This window comes from Miniopterus schreibersii (assembly GCF_964146895.1).
Source record: "Miniopterus schreibersii genome assembly, chromosome: 14".
Lineage (NCBI taxonomy): Eukaryota > Metazoa > Chordata > Mammalia > Chiroptera > Miniopteridae > Miniopterus > Miniopterus schreibersii.
The window spans coordinates 6,938,415-6,959,511 of record NC_138114.1 but is presented as its reverse complement, the minus strand read 5'-3'; the positions used below and the strand labels follow the sequence as shown (position 1 = coordinate 6,959,511).

The 21,097-nt window shown below is 37.2% G+C and overlaps 1 protein-coding gene across 1 annotated transcript in view; it reads right to left on the bottom strand.

Annotated features, from left to right (window-relative positions):
- Positions 1 to 72: 72 nt before the first annotated feature.
- Positions 73 to 21,097, bottom strand: part of LOC308567192 (mitochondrial import inner membrane translocase subunit Tim23) — a 32,939-nt gene continuing 11,914 nt past the window's right edge. Inside the window, exons 3-7 of the mRNA XM_081158523.1 lie at positions 19,554 to 19,647; positions 19,255 to 19,339; positions 16,548 to 16,606; positions 14,431 to 14,541; positions 73 to 1,162 (exon numbers count right to left, since the gene is read on the bottom strand). Of these exons, the coding sequence (XP_081014649.1) occupies positions 1,047 to 1,162; positions 14,431 to 14,541; positions 16,548 to 16,606; positions 19,255 to 19,339; positions 19,554 to 19,647 (465 nt within the window). The 3' untranslated portion in view covers positions 73 to 1,046. The remainder of the gene's footprint in view (positions 1,163 to 14,430; positions 14,542 to 16,547; positions 16,607 to 19,254; positions 19,340 to 19,553; positions 19,648 to 21,097) is intronic.

The window sequence follows — 21,097 nt, the reverse complement described above, 5'->3', positions numbered from 1 at the left end:
TTCTAGCACATGTAAATGTGGTAAACTGTTGGTTGGTAGTTCAGCTGATAAACAAAAAAATTTTATATTCAATAAAATATCAATGTTGTTTATGAATCTTAAATTAGGAAGAACAGATATGTTGTTACTAACTTCCATTTTTGGTCTGTTGCTGCAAACTTTTCATGTTACTCCTTTTAATTTTTATTCTGCTAAAGTTCAGTGCTTTTCTGCCAAATCCCTCCTTACCAGAGGCATCCAAAAAGGCCCTATTTTTCCAATCAGAACCACCAGTTGTTTAGTATTTATTATGTGTATGTATATAACCTGCAGTGCAGTTTTATTTTTTCATAGATATATTTCACAGAAATAAGTTGCCCTTATTTCCTTTAGCTTTCCCAAGGCTTCCTTAAAAACTTAGAGCTCTTGTTGTGGATGAGTTAATACATACAGAATTAAGCATGATCACTGGACAGGTTGTTCTAGCACACTACTCTAATGGTATAATGTTTAATCTAAAATATCTTGAGGTTATTTAGTGTCGGCTCTGTTGGAGGAAAATCTTAACCTAGCTGTTAATACTGCCAATAACCCTTCAACAAACATGAAAACATGTTTAGCCTAGTTGGGGCACAGAAAAAAAAGCCAAGAGTAGATTTCACTTTAAACCCAGAAAGATGCTTTTAAATGGAGACACCCACTATGTTTACATTGGAGCGGACTTTGGTTCTGTTTTCACCCTTTATTGGGAATACAGGGCATTAGTTTTGGATCATTAAATGAACAAACGTGGTGACATAGTATTGACAACAAGAATGACCTGAATGATGGGAGTAAGTGGTTTTCCAGTTTAGGGGGTAACAGAGCAGGTGCAAGATCTTCAAAGAGAACCATATTACTCAGCCACCAAACTCACTAATGGCTGGAAGAAGAGCCAGTCTGGTCAACCATCTTCATCACAGCAAATCTGAATCTGCACAATTTTTCAAACTAATTGTAGATGTGAGAGAGAACTCCACATAAATTGATCTGGATGACTACTAAAGTGTCCTCTGTTCACAAGATCTTCAGAGTGACTGTTGCAGCAAGGAGCCTTTCATGTGCTCCCAGTTATTATACAGTGCATAGAGGCTAGTGAGTGTTAGTCCTGCTAGACCACCGCGTGCTACCCCTCGAAGACCACCTGGGAGAGAGAAAAAAACAGATTTGTATTTGCATAGTGTCCTAGCATCAAAGGATTAAATAAGAGTATCATAAAATTGAGACAGACCACTCATGTTTATAGATACTCCATCCCAAACAGGAGAGTGGAAGTTTTAAAAGTAATATGAGAAACCAATCAGGAGACAAATGCCCCCTAAATGACCTGTTTAATAGACATACTATATTTCATATTTAAAATCTTTTAGTGTCACAATTTTTACCTAAGATAATCAGCCTTAATTTTTTGACTTTTCTCAATCTGACTTGTTTTTATAATACTTTTAGAAAAGATCTTATGCTTATTATCACTGAAGTCTCAGCCAGATAAGTATTTCCTGCTAGTTGTACAGTTTACAGACTTCAATGACTTCAGGCTATAATAAACACAAGGCGACACTCTCTTTGGAAACAGAGCCTTTGGGCTCGGCACAGGTTCTCAAAATACTGATGATTTAAGTAGTGGTGATAAGATGGCTACAATGAAGCTTTGAGTTAGGTGCTGACGAAGCACCACTCCCCGCCCCCCATTCCCCACCCCCACCCATTCCTACACTGATGTGTCAGACAATCGACGACTACTGAGCAATAAGGCTCAGCATCACGCTAGTTGAAAACATTCAAGGATCAGACTGAATTATTTTTGCTTAAAATATTTTTCATGTTGAAAATGATTAGCAATAGATTATTTTGTTTGAAATGCAGAAACAAAAATGTTTCTACCAGTAATCTGAAAAAAGCCAGGTCTACTTAGACAAAGTTAAGAAACTTAAGAAGTACCTGATGTTCTCTTATAGTTTCATAAACAAGTAGGGACCATAAACTTTAGGCAGCTAATATATCATACCTACGGAGTATTTTTTTCCAGTTGTGTCAGAAAAGCAAAGGGAATGGAGCTGTGGTCCAGTGATTACCTTACTAGAGGTATGAGAGTAAATTCTGTGAAATTCAGTGATGTTGCCAAGTTCACCTCAACCATTTCTGCAATGAATGTCCTGCCAGATGGCTTCAGCTGATAGATTAAATGGCCACTCCTTCCAGAAGCCTCTCCAGTCTGAAGAGTTCTGATAGCTGACCTGCTTAGGTTTCCACTATTAAACGCCCTAATTATCTCTCTTAAACAGACCCAAACTGCATATACCACCTATAAATAGATGTCAAATACGGGGAGGGGAGAATCCAAAACATAACAAAAATAGGAGGTATCTCCTGAAGTCCAGATCTCTTTATATCAGCTTGCTATAGTTAGACTAGATATTGCAGTTGAATTTGCAACTGCATTAATGTGGCTGAAATATAAAAGTAATGTACAATCTGATCTAATTTAAAACAATCTCAGTTTAGTAAGGACCTACTTCATATCTTTGATCAGTAAGTCAATAAAAAGTTCTATGGGCTGAAAGTAAATTAGGCCAATTTCCTAAAATGGAAAAAAACCTACAAAGTACAGGAATTTAAAAGCTAAGCTATCTCCAAGAACATCACTATGGCTCAGTTATTAAACCTAAACTTTGAGTGTAATGAGGGTTCTCTCAAGCAGGTAACAAAAATGTAATGCTCTAACCCATTCTGAGTCAACACAAAGCAAAAGCTAAGGTAGCATCACTGCTGTTCATTAGGAAAACGATGGAAGGCAGGTAATTAAAAGCACAGTAATTTCTTCAGAAACTATTTCCTGGGATCAAACACTCAGACTGACTCCCCTGGACCTTTAGTAGATTACAGATCCACAGAGCTCTGAAGTTTACCTGCGGGCTTGGAAATGGCTGCAAACTGTTTCTGCCAGTTGGCCCTTTGCTTTGAGTATCAACATCATTTCTATTTGGCCCTTTCGGAAGGATTTTCACACTAGTTTTCAGTGATCAAATAAGCCTCCTGGGCATAGGCACTGGGGTAACATAAGGAAACGGAAATGATACGGCTTTCAGATCTTTGGGACATTAATGGCATAATAAGTACTCATTAAGAACAGTATCTCCCAGAAAGCTTTCTACTTTCTGATAAAAATGAAACAAACTTAGTTCAAATCAACTAAGTTACTACTTTGAATACTAGAAAAAAATTATTTCCAGTAAGAAAACACCAAAAATATGCAGTGTTTGATTTATTAAGCACAGTTAATCCTGACTCAAGGGTAGCCTTTATCACATACCAGCCATGTTTTAGCTTTAACTCTTACCACTAATTTCAGAGTTTTCCAACTGGTCAATCTGTTAAAAGTTTGAGGACCTTGGCTTTAGGCTTTCTGTAATCAAACAACTTCTGGCTAACTAAGCACAGGAAGTTGATTAGCAAATACAGTTGTTTTGAACACAGAGTAATAAAACAAGGCCAACGGTCAGTGTCTACAAAGCACAGCAAACAGGAGATGTGTGTTCCTTTCTATCTGGATCCTTACACAGCTCTCCAGAAAGGGCAAATACTACTTTTTCCAACCATGGGGAAATGAGGCCCAGAATATTTAAGTGCCTTTGTGAGGCAGACAGCTGGCAATTGGCAGAGCTTATACATTGAATTGCCAATTACTTTAGAGCAGGAACTGGCAAATTTTTCTTAAAATGGCCAGAAAATAAGCACTTTAGGCTTTGAGGGACCAAAGGCTATTATGTAGTACTTATATAAGCATTTAAAATGTAGCTTACAAAAAAATATAAAAAACAGGGGACAGGCATCTGGCAAACAGGAACTGGTGGCCCCTGCTTTAGAGGAACAGCCTTACCTATATACACACTGAGATGGCTACTAAACACCATTCCAAAAATTTTTGCATTAACTTAAAAAACTTTTGGTTAAATTTATTATTTTTAAAAATTGTGGTGAAATACACATAAAATGGCATTTACCGTAAGTGCCCAGTTCAGTAGCACCAAGTACACTGGCACTGCTGTGCTACCATCATCATCCATCTCCAGAGAACCTTCATTTTGCAAAACTGAAATTGTGAACCGACTAAACAGTATCTCCCCACTTTCCCTTCCAGTCTAACGGCTAATTAAAATTTTCTGTTGACACATCTTCACTCACTTTTCTTTTTATCAAAGTAGCCCAATACGTAATTTTAGGTCAAGATAGCACCAGAAGATTTTCGTTATGCACAATAGTCTGGTGCAGTCCCTAACTCCCTGTTCCCTAATTCTCTGCTCTTTACCTTCATGGTTCTCAAGAACATGACCATCTTGCTGTATCTTGATTTTTCAATTTTAGATACTGTCTATTGACTTACTACTATGAAAACTGTTCAATCTTGTAAGAACTGTACAAAGTGTGCTTACAGCAGAAAGGAAGTCACTTGCTTTATAGAGGTACCTCATTTACAAGTCTATGAAGGGAACAGAGGTCACTCTTGTTTCATAAACAAAGAAACTGAAACTCAGACCAGACAAGATGTTTAGTGATCTAGTGATAGTCAAACCCAGTCTGACTCCAAAGTCCATAGTCTTTTTCACCATACAGAGAAAGGAGCAATCACAGCTGAGCTGGGCCTTAAGGATGAACTGGGTGTCAAATTTATCTGTATGGTCATGTGATATGTATAAGGAAGGTATGGGAGAAAAGTCTGGAAAGACAGGATCAGAGCATGAAGGACTAGAGTGAGAAGTTTCAATTTAGCTGAAAGGCAATGTGTGGACATCTAGGGTTTCTGGATAGGAAGTGCTAGTGGCCACCTTGAGGAACATTAAGCCAGAAATACTGAGGAGATAAGATGGAATCAAGGTAGAAGCCTACTGAGAAAGGTCAATGAAAAATCCTGTTACCGAAGTCCTTGTGATAAGGACCTCAACTCAGCAGACAGGTGGTGCGCTTCACAGCTGATGAAATGAGGGGATGGAAGAAAAAGGTGACTGGCTCACTAGAAGGCCGTTTCCTGCTTCCCTGTTTTTCTCTGCTTTGTTGTACAGTGGAAGCAGCATGTGACTGAACACAGTGGCTGACACTTTGCTGTGCTTCCCTCAGCACAGTCCCATACATCTCTTCCATGCAATCCCAGTTTTTGGTTTTTTAAAAATGTCTTTACTGATTTCAGAGAGAGGAAGGGAGAGGGAGAGAGAGAAACATCAATGTTGAGTTATTGATCGGCTGCCTCCTGTATGCCCTCTACTGGGGATCGAGCCCACAACCCAACATGTGCCCTGACCAGGAATTGAACCTCGATCTCCTGGATCCTAGGTCGACGCTCAACCACTGAGCCATGCCAGCTGGGCCAATCCCAGGTCTTCCATGCAAACCTACATGCACTGAAGTGTCTCAGTTGTTTTTGACTCCCCACATTATTGTTCTTTTAGGACTATTTTCACCAGAGTCTTAGTTTTTTTTTTTAAACCTGCCCATAGGATATTTTTTCCATTGCTTTTCAGAGAGAGTAGGGGGAGAGGGAGGGAAGGAGGGAGGGACGGAGACAGGGAGAGAGAGGGAAGGAGAGGGAGGCGGAGAGGGGGGGGGGGGATAGAAACATCGATGTGAGAGAGAGAAACACATCTATTGACTGATTCCCACATGAGCCCCGACTAGGGCCAGGGATCAAGCCTGCAATGGAGATACATGCCCTTGACCAGAATTGAACCCAAGACCCTTAGTCTGCAGGCCGACACTAACCACTGAGCTGAACCAGCTGGGGTGATCCTTAGCCTTTTTGGTGGTGGATTTTCTGTGGGTGGTAGGGAATGCCCAGACCTTTTGAGAATCTTATGGAAGTTTTAGAAGGTTTGTCAACCCTGAGTGAACATCTCCTGGTATAAACTTTGTACTCAGGAGAAGGGTGAAAGTTTAACTCTGGAAGTTACAAATAAACCATTTAAGGTTTATAAGTAAAAAGAAATGCTCGTACTTAGAAGGTAAGATTAACTGATGTCCAGTTAAGCCCAATTCTTTACTGTGGCCCATGAAGCTCTATCTTCTCCATGACTTGGTCCCGTGGCGCCTTTATGACTCAATTTAACTCCTCTTCCCAATGCCTCTGAACCCACGCCTCAGGGCCTTCGAGCGTGCTGTTACCTTTACCTAAGTCACTACCTCCAGAGACCCACCTCCCATGCTCCCTCTATGCCAGTCTTTGTTCGAACAGCACCTTGTCTTGAAGCAAATCTCAAAAGCCGTGGTACACAGTTTTGCATGTAAGCCTTAGTTTGCTGCAGAATAAACTGCTGAATGTTAGATTACTTGAGCAGAGGATCCACATATTTCAAATAGTAATAATTTGAAATTGCCCTTCAAAGCACTTGCTTATCTTTTGCCAATGTTAAATGTCATCTACCATCACCTTATTTAAGCCAGTTGGTGCAAAATACTATCTTAATGTTTTATTTTGCTTTTCCTGGCTGCTTATAAGACTGAATAACTTCTATTGTTTAGCAGTCATTTGTTTTTTCCCCTGACGTGTCTGTCACATCCTCACTCCATTTTTTATTGGGTTGTTGATGTAGTGATTTGTTGAAATGTCTTATATATTATGGCAGTTAGCCCTTTGCCTATTTTATATGTTACATGCATTTTTATTTACTGGAACAATGTTGATGCCAGTAATAGAAATAAAGAAGTCATCAAGAGGCTCCTTTTGACATGAAGAATTTAATTTTGAACTCCTGGCATTCATGGATAAATACCACCTTTTAACAGCAACACTGACGATAATCACTTAATTTGATAAACTGGATTTGTGTATCTTTTTACTTTTACTTAGCTTGCCTTTTTTTTTTTTTTTTTTAAATATATCTTTATTGATTTTAAAGAGAGGAAAAGAGAAGGAGAGAGAGAGATAGAAACATCAATGATGACAGTCACTGATCGGCTGCCTAGCCTGCAACCAGAGCATATGCCCTGACCAGGAATCGAACCCCGATAGCCTGGATCCTAGGTCGACGCTCAACTGCTGAGCCACGCCCAGCAGGGCTAGCTTGTTTTTTTAAGAGGACTTTCTTATGGGAAGAACAGAATTAACATATCAGGGATTTTTTGTGAGTGGAAAGGGGGGACCCTCTCTTGGTTTCTGAGGCCTTGCTTCCTGAAAATAAGTAACCAGGCCTCTTAAACATTCCTAGACTTATGGATGGTAGCAAAACTATAGCTGTTCTTGTTCTGGTAGAACACTGGTCATTAAACACTTTCATGTGCCATAGGAAATCTAATAATGACATTTCATGCCCTCTGAAAAATATTTACATAATTCATTAAGTAAACATTAGGCCTGAACAAACTGAACTACCAAGCAAAATACACTCATACACAGCAGGCAGACAGCTTGGGGGTGGGGGGTGGAAGACACCATAGAGGGGATAGTGATGGAAAAAATAAAATTGCCCTGGCTGGTGTTGCTCAGTCGTTAGAGTGTGGCCTGTGCTCCAAAGGGTTGCAGGTTTGATCCCTGGCCCTGGTCAGGGCATGTGGGGGAGGCAACCAATCAATGTCTCCCCCCCCCCCTTCTGCTCTAAAAATCAATGGAAAAAAATATCCTTGGGTGAGGATTAACAAAAAGTAAAATAAAATCATATCATCAGAATTATTCCTTTAAAAATTAGTGTCTCACCCCTGCCAGGTGGCTCAGTTGGTTAGAGCTTCATCCCATACCCCAAAAGGCTGCGGGTTGGAACTCCAGTAGGGACAGGTATGGGAGGCAACCAATAGATGTTTCTTTCTCCTTTCCTTTCTCTCTAAAATCAATAAACATATCCTTGGGTGAGGATTGAAAAAAATTAGCCTCTTTCTGGTCTGATAACACATTTTCTCATACAGTATTTTTCCTCATAATTTTTCTTTCTACTAAGAAGCTGCAAAAGCACTACTACTTTTGTACTAAAGTGGCTACATTGAATCATACTGCTTTCATTCTAAACTCCTTTTTTAAAAAGAATTTCTACTTTTTTTTTTTTTTAAAGGATGGCTGAATTAATGACTTTGAGAATTGTGTTTTTAAATATATCTTTATTGATTTCAGAGAGAGGAAAGGAGAGGGAGAGAGAGAGATAGAAACATCAATGATGAGAGAGTCATTGATCGAGCCAGCAGCCCGGGCATGTGCCCTGACCGGGAATCGAACCCTGATCGCCTGGATCCTAGGTCGATGCTCAACCGCTGAGCTATGCCCAGTCGGGCAAGAATTTCTACTTTTGAAGAGTATACTGGGGATTGGAAATATTTTAGGTAAGCAGGAATTAGCCATTCCCTAAATGTAAAATTCTTCCCCTAACAGTTTATGCTGGCTCTAGACTAAGAGTGCCCAAACTCTTTTCCAAATCTGAAAGTAGACGTTACCTGTGTATGCCTGCCACACAAAATCAGTAAGAGACACTGATCTGCCTTTGTTAGAGTGGTGTGATGTGCTGAGCCAGGAACTGGACAGTAATGCTGGAATTCTGGTTCAGCGGATCATTTATTTTCTCTATGCTCCACAAATGAAAGGGAACTACAGCCAACACATCACCTGATAGAATTAATGGATAATGATTTTTTTGGTATAGATACCTTTTAAAAAGAATATGTCTTTACTGATTTCAGAGAGAGGAAGTGAGAGAGAAAGAGAGACAAACATCAATGATGACAGTCATTGATTGGCTGCCTCTTACAAGCTCCCTACTGGGGATCGAGCCCGAAACCCATGCATGTGCCCTGACCGGGAATCGAACCATGATCTCCTGGATCCTAGGTCGATGCTCAACAGCTGAGCTACGCCAGAGCTGGGCAATGGATAATCTTTTTTGCTTTTTCTCTTCTGAGCCAAGGGCTTTCTATTCTATAATTTGAAACAGTTGAAGCTGTCCCAAGCTATTACTTACTGCAAGGAAGTCCTTGACACAGAAAACAAGGCTCTCATTTCTTTTGATAATATAAAGTATTCAGCCTTTCCCTTTTTATTTCTTAAATATGCATGCCTTAAATTAGATAATTTGCATTCTTATATTCTGAACTGCCCCTAACACAGGAAATGCCATAATGGCTTACTCTAAGTAGGAAAACGGAATGGTGGGAACTCAGCTGGAGTTTCAATGCCCACCCACTGGGGTAGAAGCAGCTCCTCACTCTGTTCCAGCCATTTGCTACCATACAGTGTGAGCTTGGTGTTTTCCATTTATTCAAAAGTAGCTGGAATCCCAGATTTTTGTGAAATTTCCATATATATATATATATTTTTTAATGATATAATCTGTGATTTAAAAACCCTTGCTGGCTGCCCTAGCTGGTTTGGCTCAGTGGTTAGAACCTTGGCCCACAGACTAAAGAGTCCAGGGTTTGATTCTGGCGAAGAGCATGTACCTCAGTTGCAAGCTAGATCCCTGGCACTGGTTGGGACGTGTGGGAGGGGAACCAATTGATGTTTTTTTCTCTCTCCCTTCCACGCTCTCTGAAAAGCAATGGAAAAAAATATCCTTGTGTGAGGATTAAAAAAAAAAAAAAAATTAAAACCCTTGCTGGCTGAGTGCCACTTTTGTGCTGCCAAATAAAATTTAAAATTCTTTCGTCTGACCCTACAGATTTTCAATGTGAAAGTATTTTTAGTTTTTTTTTTTTTTTTAACCAACTAACCTAATGTATTTTCCATAGCAATAACAGAAAGGCTTCCTTGTAAGTAGAACAAGTCAATTTTAATTTTAAAATAATTTTAGTTGTTACGAATATCCTACCTGTTAAATCCCTCCCATGTTTATTTTTTACTTTTTAATCCCCTCCACCCCACCCCCAGGCCTTCCCCATACCAATGTCTGTGTCCATGGGTTATGCTTATAAACAAAACATATAGGTTCTTTGATTAATCTCTCCCCACCCACTCCCCCACCTTCCCTCTGAGATCCCTCAGTCTGTTCCATACTTCTACGTCTCTGGATCCACTTTGTTGATCAGTTTATTTTGTTTATTAAACATGTAAGTGAGATCATGTGGTGCTTGTCTTTCTCCGACTGGCTTATTTCACTTAGCATAATACTCTCCAGGTCCATCCATGCTGTCCCAAAGGATAAGAGATCCTTCTTTTTACAGCTGCATAGTACTCCATGTGTGTGAATATCCCACATCTTTTTTATCCACTCATCTACTGATGGGCACTTGGGCTGTTTCCAGATCTTAGCTATTGTAAATGGTGCTGCTATGAACACAGGGGTGCATAAAGTTCTTTGTGATTGGTGTTTCGGTTTTCTTAGGATTTATTCCTAGAAGTGGGATCATTGGTCAAATGGCAGTTCAATTTTTCATTTTTTAAGGAACCTCCATACTGCTTTCCACAGTGGCTGCACCAGTCTGCATTCCCACCAGCAGTGGATGAGGGTTCCCTTTTCTCCACACCCTCACCAGCACTTGTCATTTGTTGATTTATTGATGGAGCCATTCTGACAGGTGTGAAGTGACACCTCATTGTGGTTTTAATTTGCATCTCTGATGATTAGTGACTTTGAGCATTTTTTCGTATGTCTCTTGGCCATCTGTATGTCCTCTTTGGAGAAGTGTCTATTTAGGTCCTTTGCCCATTTTTTAAATTGGATTGTCTTCCTTTTGTTAAGTTGTACGAGTTCCTTATATATTTCGGATATTAACCCTTTATCAGATGTGTCATTGGCAAATATGTTCTCCCACACAGTGGGCTCCCTTTTTGTTTTGTTGATGGTTTCTTTGGCTGTGCAGTTTTTATTTTGATGCAGTCCCATTGATTTATTTTCTCCTTTGTTTCTCTTGACCTAGGAGATTTATCAAGAAACATACTGCTACGAGACACACCTGGGATTTTGCTGCCTGTTTTCTTCTAGGATTTTTATGGTTTCATGTCTTACACTTAAGTCTTTCATCCATTTTGAGCTTAATTTTGTGTATGGTATAAGTTGGTGGTCTAGTTTCATTTTTTTGCATGTACCTGTCCAATTTTCCCACCACCATTTATTGAAGAGACTGTCTTTACTCCATTGTATGCTCTTGCCTCCTTTATCAAATATTAATTGACCATAATGGCAATGAATCAATTTCTGGGTTCTCTGTTGTTCCATGGATCTTTATGTCTGTTCTTATGGCAGTACCAGGCTATTTTGATTACAGTGGCTTTGTAGCATAATTTGATATTTTTGGTATTGTGATCCCTTCAACTGTGTTCTTCTTTCTCATGATTGCCGTGGCTATTCGGGGTACTTTTTGGTTCCATATAAATTTTCAAAGTGTTTGTTCTAGATCTGTGAAATATACCATTGGTATTTTAATAGGGATTGCATTGAATCTATAGATTGCTTTGGGTAGTGTGGAAATTTCAATGATGTTAATTCTTCCAACCCATGAACATGGTATATTCTTCCATTTGTTTATATCTTCCTCTATTTCTTTTTTCAGTGTCCTGTAGTTTTCCGAGTACAGGTCTTTTACATCTTTGTTTAAGTTTACTTCTAGGTATCTTATTTTTTTAGGTCCAATGGTAAATAGGATTTTGTTTTTTAGTTTCTCTTTCTGAGAATACATTATTACTGTATGAAAATGCCATCGATTTCTGGATGTTAATTTTGTATCCTGCTACCTTGCTGAATTCATTTATTAAATCTAGTAGTTTTTTGGTAGAGTCTTTCGGATTTTCTATCTACAATATCAATCTGAAAATAATGACAGTTTTATTTCCTCATTTCCAATTTGGATGCCTTTTATGTTTTCTTTTTTTCTGATCACTGTGGCTAGGACTTCCAGTACTATGTTGAATAAAAGTGGTGAAAGTGGATACACCTGTCTTGTTCCTGTTCTTATGGCAAATGGTTTTAGTTTTTGCCCATTGAGTATGATGTTGGCTGTGGGTTTGTCATATATGGCCTTTACTATGTTGAGGTATGTTTCCTCTATTCCCACTTTGCTGAGAGTTTTTAATCAAAAAATGGGTATAGGATTTAATGCAATGCCTTTTCTGCATCTATTGATATGATCATGTGATTTCTGTCTTTCAACTGTTTATGTGATGTATCACGTTTACTGATTTGCGAATATTGTACCAGCCTTGCATCCCTGGAATAAATTCCACTTGGTCATGATGTAAAATCTTTTTAATATACTGCTGGGTCCTATTTGCTAATATTTGGTTGAGGATTTTAGCATCTATGTTCATCAGGGATATTGGCCTATAATTCTCTTTCTTTGTAGGGTCTTTATCTGGTTTTGGAATTAGGCTAATGCTGGTCTCGTAAAAAGAACTTGGAAGTGTTCCTTCCTCTTGGATTTTTTGAAATAGTTTGAGGAGGATAGGTCTTAGTTCTTCTTTCAATGTTTGGTAAAACTCCCCTGTGAAGCCATCTGGGTCAGGGCTTTTGTGTGCTGGGAGCCCTTTGATTACTGCTTCAACTTCATCAGCAGTTATCAGCCTATTCAGGCTTTCTAATTCTTCTTAATTGAGTTTTGGAAGGTTGTATTTTTCTAGGAATGTATCCATTTCATCCAGGTTGTCCAGCTTGGTGGCATATAGTTGTTCATAGTATTTTCTTACAATCCTTTGTATTTCTGTTGGGTAAGTTATTTCACCTCTTTCGTTTCTGATTTTATTTGGGCCCTTTCTCTTTGTTTCTTGATGAGTCTGGCTAAAGGTTCATCAATTTGTTTATCTTTTCAAAGAACCAGCTCTTGGTTTCACTGATCTTTTGTTTTTGTTTTTTTAGTCCCTATGTCATTTATTTCTGCTCTGATCTGTATTATTTCCTTCCTTCTACTCTCTGGACTTTTCTTGTTGTTCTAAGTTTTTAAGCTGTAGGGTTAGAGAGCCCAGAAGTTTCTCTTGTTTTCTGAGGTAGGTCTGTAGTGCTATGAACTTCCCTCTCAGGACTGCTTTCATTGTGTCCCATAGATTTGGAGTTGTGTGTTCATTTTCATTTGTTTCCAGGAAGTTTCTGATTTCTTTCTTGATCTCTTTGGTAACTCGTTCATTAATAACATGCTATTTAGCCTCCATGTGTTTGACTGTTTTTTAGTGTTTTTATTGTAGCTGATTTCTAATTTCATACCATTATTAGGTTTTTAATAAGATTTTTCTATGCCAAGGCAACATTTCATGGGCATATTCTACCTGGAAACTCTGTGTGTAAACACACCATATGTACTGCAAGAAGTTTTGTGGGCTCTTAGAAATAAAATTCCAAATCTAATCTATTTTTCAATATAGAAAAGCCTCTTACTCTAAGATATGTTAGGAAAACTTGGGACTTTATAATCATGTGAGACTTCTCTCATTTCTTTCTAGGAAAAAATGAGCAAAAATACTACCTAATATATGTGATGGAGGAATTCCTAATAAACAGAATTACTGAGTTAATCAAGTGTCTAATACATAATAAAGCAATCAACAAGTAACAGCGCTTTTCAGAGGCAGGAGTATAGAACTTATGCAGTTTAATTAAACCATTTAAAAATGAGATGATGAAAAACTTGGGGCTGTGACTGCTTATACAGGACATATTGAAAACGGTCCTTTCAATATGCTCATTATAAAGCTGGGGTGTGATTACCACTTCACAGAGTTTTGAATGAAACAAATTATTACGTGTTCATTACTGAGACTATAATCATAATTGAGTGAATGTTAATCATTTTTCCATTTTAGAGGAGAATTTGACATTTGATCTTCACCCATACCATTTTGGTTCAACTCTTAGGACTTTATCTTTTCAAAGTTGAATGGTATTTAGTTTATCCGATGTTCATTCATAACAGTATTATTCAAGGTAGCCAAAGTTGGAAGCAACCAAGTGTCTATTGAGAGATGAATGGATAAATAAAATGTGATCTATATGTACAATGGAGTACCAGTCAGCCTTAGAATGGAAAATAATTGTGACACATACTACAACATGGATGAACCTTGAGGATATTAAAGTAAATGAAATAAGCCAGTCACAAAATGACAAATACTGTATGATTCCACTTACATGAGGTAGCTAAAGTAGTCAATTTCATAGATAGAAAGAAAAAAGGTAGTTTTCAGGGGCTGAAGGGAGAAATGGGGTTGTTTAATGACTAGAGTTTCAGTTTTGCAAAATGAAGAAAAGTTCTGGAGATTGGTTGCACAACAATGTAAATATACTTAACATTACTGAATTGTAGATTTATAATATGGTTCAGATGGTTAATTTTATATGTATTTTACCAAAACTAAAAACAAAAAACACACAAAACAATCACCAGGTTTCTTAGAACACTAGATTATACTGGGGGGGGGGGGGGGGGGAGAAGGAATATATATATATAAAGTTTCCTTTGAAAACTATGAATAAAAAACATACTTCAAGTGTATTAAGAGACAGTTCTCTATTCAAAATTTCCTACCTGTACATTTATACAACATGCCCGTCATAGTTCCAGCTGCTATTGTATTGAGGTCATCTTCTGCACCTCGTGTCTTCTCAATGATGACACCAAATGCACTATAAAGCAAAGCTACAGGAGAAACAAAACTGATCAGTAATAAAAAAGTGATTAAAAATCAGTATAAAATCGATATTTAGATAAATGTATCCTACATACATCATTCTGTAAGTATTCAAAAGTACATAAAAAGTGATCACTTGAACACTGTTTGTAATAGCAAAAGCCTGGGAACAAGTAAAATGCTGATCAGGAAGAGACTGATGCAGAAAGGGCTTTTCCATACGATGGATACTCTATATACTCACTTAAAAACAGAAAGGAGGATGAGCTGCATTCACTAATACGTAATGCAGGCACGTGAATACGACTCTGGATGTGCAAAGATGTTTGAAAAGATTCATAAGAAATATTAATAGAAGCTATTTATGGAAAATACCACTGGGGAGTCCCATGAATAACATCTTTAGTTTTCACTTGTATTTTTATTTATAGTAGCTATACTTTGGATTTAGAAACAAAAACACATGTATTTCTATTATAAAAAAAATAAAACTTGAAAAAAGGTGAAGTTTGTTTCCTGCACATGTAAAAACTATAAAACTAGCACAATTTAGTTTTAACAGGATCTACTCCCTGTGCTTGTAAAGATTCCTATTAGCCATGAATGCATTAATCCAGTGATTTCCAACCATTTTCATCTTACGGCATATAATTACTGAAATTCTCTGGCACACCAAAAAAATATATTTTTTACCAATCTGACCAAAAAAATAGGTATGATTTTGATTTATTCATACCAGACGGCTATTGTTGTTGGCTGTTGTCATTTTTTTTTTAAATTGACAGTCTACGGGAACAGAGGTCAGTGCCCCTGACCAAATACTCAGATATTGCATGTTTTGAAAATTCTTGTGGTAAATCAGTTGAAAATCACATTAACCCCTTTCCTTACCCATTCTCAAAATTGCCACATTTGACCCGTCAACATTACTATACCAAGATCAGCTTTATAACTCCTTTGTTGTGATGTTTTTATAGTTTTATAAAGGCTCTTCCTGTTTCAACTTATTTATCTGAAACTAAACTTGAGCAGAACACTGTGATTGATCATATTAAAAGGGAACACAGGGTGACTGGCCATCCCCATCTGCCCAAGACTGAGAATTTCCTGGTACATGGGACCTTTGGTGCTAAAACTAAGAAAGTCCTGGTTAGAACAGAATGGCTGAGTACATATACAATCAATCAAACAGCGCAAAGGCAGGGGACTGTGTATGGGGGTGGGGGCAATGAGGACATGAGCAAAATATGGCAGCAGCTGTTTACTAGGACCCCAAATACAAGTCTGACTTTATAGTGTGAAGATGTACCACTTACAGATTTTATGAGAAGGCTGGGTTCTCACTGTGTCAAAGGCCTTTTCTACCCTTCATGAGATACCTATGTTTTTCCTACTCTATCTGTCACATTTAAAAGATTTTCAGCCTTTTACCTAAGTTATAAAGAAAACCTTGGATGTTAGGGCATAAGTGCCACCAAGAGGTTTATTTTAAGTCATGAATAAAGAGTCAATCACTCGTAAACAATATAGTAGGAATGCAGGGGGTCCTAAGTACTATAAAACTACCCCTTGTTAGAACTGCAAATGTTTTCATTATCTAAAGGCCCTACTGCAACTCTGGCAATTAAGTCTGGGAAAACTACTCAGCTAAACAGAATGTTGGACCAGCCTTAGGCAACCAGAGCAGGAGGACTGGATGAAACTATCATATCTAATTACAGCACCTTGAACCTTTCCTAACATACAAAGCCATTTGCCTTGGACCTAAATTATTTGGATTTCATTTAGTTAAAACATGATTTTATTTGGTGGTATGCTTGGATAGGAGAGTGTTTAGTCTTAAAAGATTTAAAACATTCAGAAATGGTATACAAGTTAGCACCTTGGGATTATTTTATGTTGCTCCCAGTCATTTCCTAGGATACTAAAAATTTTAATTGATCAAACTGTTCAGGATATGTGTACATTCTTTCTTTGCATTAATAATTAATTATCAAGTGAAATCTCTACTTACCTAGAGAACCTAGAGTATTAGCCCAAAGTGCCCCTTGCCTAGTCACCATGTTCAAAATCCTACAAGGGCAGAAAGACAAAGAATCTGTACTTAGAATCATTATTTCTCTAGTAATGGGAAAACCCATAATTGCAGTTATTTTAAAAGTATAAACCCAATTCCCAGTTTTCTTCATTAAAAAACTTAACACCGCTTTAGAATTCAATTAAGAATGGCTTTTACTTTATAGAAATATAAATGAAGGTAGGCTAAAAACACCAACCTTTTTGAGAAACAAGTAAATGTCTTATTAAATATATAGAGTTACTAAATATATATCAAACACATAAAGGCTTTGGATGACAGCCTGAAATATATTTTATAAGAAGTTTAAAGGAACTTATCTGTATTTTAAAAAGGCTATGATAATGAACAAACTAGCTTACAATTAAGTGGTTTTTTTGGTGGGGGGCAGTGTATATATATTGAGAATATTAAGTAGAATCAAAGCATGGAATATTATAGAATATAAAGCAGAATTAAAAATAAATACGTACTCGAAGAGAAGGAAAAAGCAAACCAGGACACATGGAGAAAGCACTGTGTCTGCTCCCACACTAGAACTAAGCAGCCAAAGTGGGCGCTTAGCACACTCTCAAGGGAGCACAGTTCTGCCTTGCACCAGTGCCTGATGCCGCCAGAACAGTGACAGAGGCAACTGGAGGAAGAAGGCAGGACATTCCTCTCCCAGCAGTGTAACACCATCACAGGAACGGTTCTGTCCGGACAGCTGACTACTGCTGGAGATTATAGAATTACAGTAACAAACAAAGAACTCATTTAAATTAATGCTTAATAATAAAAATTTGTATTACTTATAAAAGGTTGTTTATGGAGAAGTATATTGTTTTAATTATTTACTAGTATATTTAAAGTTTAGCATATTATTTTTACATTTGTCACAAGTGTTTTTGTGGTTTTTTTTAAATTCTGTGAAAAAGAGCCACTCTTTTTTTTAATTGATTTTTAGAGAGAGAGGAAAGGAGAAGGGGAGAGAGATAGAAACATCAATGCAAGATAGAAACATCAATTGGTTGTCCCCATTACTCACCCGACCAGGGATCAAACCTGCAACCTGGGTATGTGCCCTGACCAGGAAATGAACTGGTGACCTTTCCGTGCATGGGACAACGCTCAACCAACTGAGCCACACCAGCGAGGGCTGTCACAAGCTTTTAAAACTATTAATTTTCACAGTACTATATTGCTGATAGTACTGCAAACTGGTAAAATTCTTTGGGATGCAACTGGGCAACATACCTCCACTTATTGGGCCTTTACCTACTTCTCACTTTAATCATCTCTCAACAATCCTTAAAGGCAGAAAGTATAGAAAGCTTACCTAAGATCACAAAATAGTAAGTAATAAAACTAAGCCTTTGAAGCTACAAAGGTCTGTCTAGCCCGAAACCCTACCTTCTTTCCATTTTAAAAAGCTGTCTCCCTATCTAAGAGGAGCAGCATGATTATGTAAAAAATGGTGTATAAGGTTTTTTAAAAATGCAAGCTAATCTGATTGTCTAAAAAATTAATAATTATTACTGTTTAAAAAAACAAAGGTTATCTTTTCTAGAGCTTCCAAACTGTTATTTAATGATGAAACACTGGGGATATGTTTCATAATAATATGGAAGGGGAGGAGATAGGACACAATTGGTTTTGGCTGATAGTTGTTGAACATAAGTTATGGTTCATAGATGTTCACTGTACTATTTTATCTACTTTTGTATACATTCCAAATTCTCCACAATATAAAAAGTAAAAACTTTACTGGAGTAAGGGACAAATATTAAGAATATAAATATAAGACTAGTCAAGAATCTGGGCTAGTAAAACAAGGGCAATGATCCGCACAGTAACAGGAATATGCCTTCAGGATTCCCAAGGTCTAATTCTAGCAGACACCTGCTGCCATCTGCTGGCTAAGCTAAACACCAAATGAAGACCGCATTTCAAGTGTCCTAAAACACAACCATGTGCCATTGAAGAATATATGCATGCTGTGATTCTACTCACATAAAGTATAAAAACATGCAAAACTAAACAATATATTAAGGGAATATCAACAGGGACTGGTAATGTTTATTTCCTAAGGTGGGTGAAGATATACACTATATACACTTTCTTACCTTTTAAATTGCACTTTCCCTTCTCTGCAAATCAATTTTCCTAGAAGACTGTCGTATTCCTTTTGGAACTATCTCTAAATTCTAGGGATTTCACTTAAAATTTCTGCAGCTTTCCATTTAAGAAATGGAGAGTGAAGTTAAATTCAAGTCAATAGCAGATCTAGTAATTACTCTCATGTGCTTTTTATTTCTTTGCTACCATGTCCTACAGTTCTGCACACCCCTGAACAATCCAAATAATGTACTAATGATTCAATAGTTTGAAAAGCAGGTTTTATAGCCCTGCAGAATGAAACAGGTGCAGCTGAGAAGTTAGGCTGGGATAGCACCAGCTGATTGAGGGACATGGTTAAAAAATCATTCCTTTTAAAAGCTTACGAGTCAGTTACACAATTCCTTAGTTCCTTTGAGTAAGAAAAAAAATTGACCAAAAACTTATCAATACTCTCAACATTTGTAATCTCAAGGTATTGTTCATCAAGCCAACAGAGTAGAGGTTAATATTCAATCACCACATCAGATGATTATATGAGACTTACTGTACGTTTCTTGGTTTGGACCAGGCCATGTTCTGGGTTTCTTTCAATCCTAGCCGTAGACCGTTCATTGCCCCAAATGCAGCCCCTAGTAAATCATAGTAACAATTCATCCAAATAATACATCTTTATATTAAAAAACAACTACACTTCTGATTCTTTTTCATCTTTTATATAATAGAAAATGATGAAAAATGTAAATGATTTTTAAAACAACGTAAAACAATATTCTAATTGCTTTTGATCTTAAGCATCTTTGAGTACTTAGATTGAGAATATTTAAAAAAAATTATTATACTCACCTGTCATACAACATCCTCCAATGGTAAAGAAGGCCAGTTCAAATCTGCCCCGGGTTTTATTAGCTCCGGTTGGTAAAATAAACTCATCTGTATCCTAAAAGGGTAATAATGAAAACCAAGCTAAGCTCCCCTCAAGACAGAGTACTTGCAAAGTCTTTTTTAACTTGTTAAAGTAGTTTTTCACAGAAAATAACATCTTAAATTAACTAAAACTCAACTGTACTTACACAGAAATAAAACTTTCTGCAACAACATCAACACCTTAATCAAAGTAAATGGAATACATAACATATACAGTTATGCTCATTAGTTCTTTGGAGGGATTAGTTCTTAAGAGGGATTCTTGTTCAGAACCGTGCTTCTCAATGTAAATTTTACAGATTGCATGTAATCTGCTTTATGTAATAATAAATTTGAAGCAACACTGCAACAAAGTTTAGGAAGACAGCCCTAGAGAAAGGTAAACTGAAAGCTATGAGAAGTAACAGGTGACAGAATAACAATCTGGAAGGAGAAATTAACTTTCATTCCATAGCTACTATTTATCAAACACTACTTTATAATGTGTAAGACCAACTGATCATTTTTAAAAAAAAAAAAGAAACTATTAAAGCACAACAGTTTGGGTCAGTTATGCAAAGGCAAAATTTGTCTTATTAATTAATTATTCCTTTGATAATCTTAGAAAGCTAAAGACCCTCTTTCCAATAAATGCATAAATAAAATTCGGTATGAATCCTTGAAGATGTTATCCAAGAACCTGAGGTTGAGAAATGCTACTACAAGAGCACAGTATGAGTAATTGTGCAATACAATACACTCTTATGAAGCACACGTTCAATACACTTTTGCCAAGCTTTCCACACAAAAATGGTTGGAAAAAGACCCTGAAGGACAGCACACACATACTTGGCAACACGCCCCTTTGTGAAATACCTTTGTTTAGTCAATGCATTCCGGATTAGGAAAACCATAGTTCTGCACTGGTTTCTGATTTCTGGCTTGTGCAAACATTCTCAGCAAAAATTGCACAAATAAGCATGGACATATACTCTTATCACAAAGAAATGGTTTGTTGGGCAATAACAAGCAAACTCTGAATAGATGCCATGCTATGATTATTTATCATACATAGTTTTGTAAATTTGGGATGCTTCCTGACTTTTCAATTAATGATAATTTTAAATTGTGCTTCTGGTTTGAGCTTTGTAGAAGTGCAGTATTTGATTTGATGAGGTAAATAATTCTCTTTCAATGTGGAAATGGGTCACTAATTAAAAATAGGAAATTAAAAATATGGTTCTGATGAACATTAGTAAGCACATGTGTATGTCATTACCAACTTACTCTTTGTTAGGGTCAACTATAATAAAAATACCATGAGGATTGAAAGCAAATATACATCAATTTACATAGTCATTTGACAACAATGTGATGGTTACTTGTCACTGGGGCTTTTCAAGTTAATAAAAAGATACTGTTTTCAAGTTAATAAAAAGGCATTGGCTGGTGTGGCTCAGTTGGTTGGAGCATCATCCTGTACA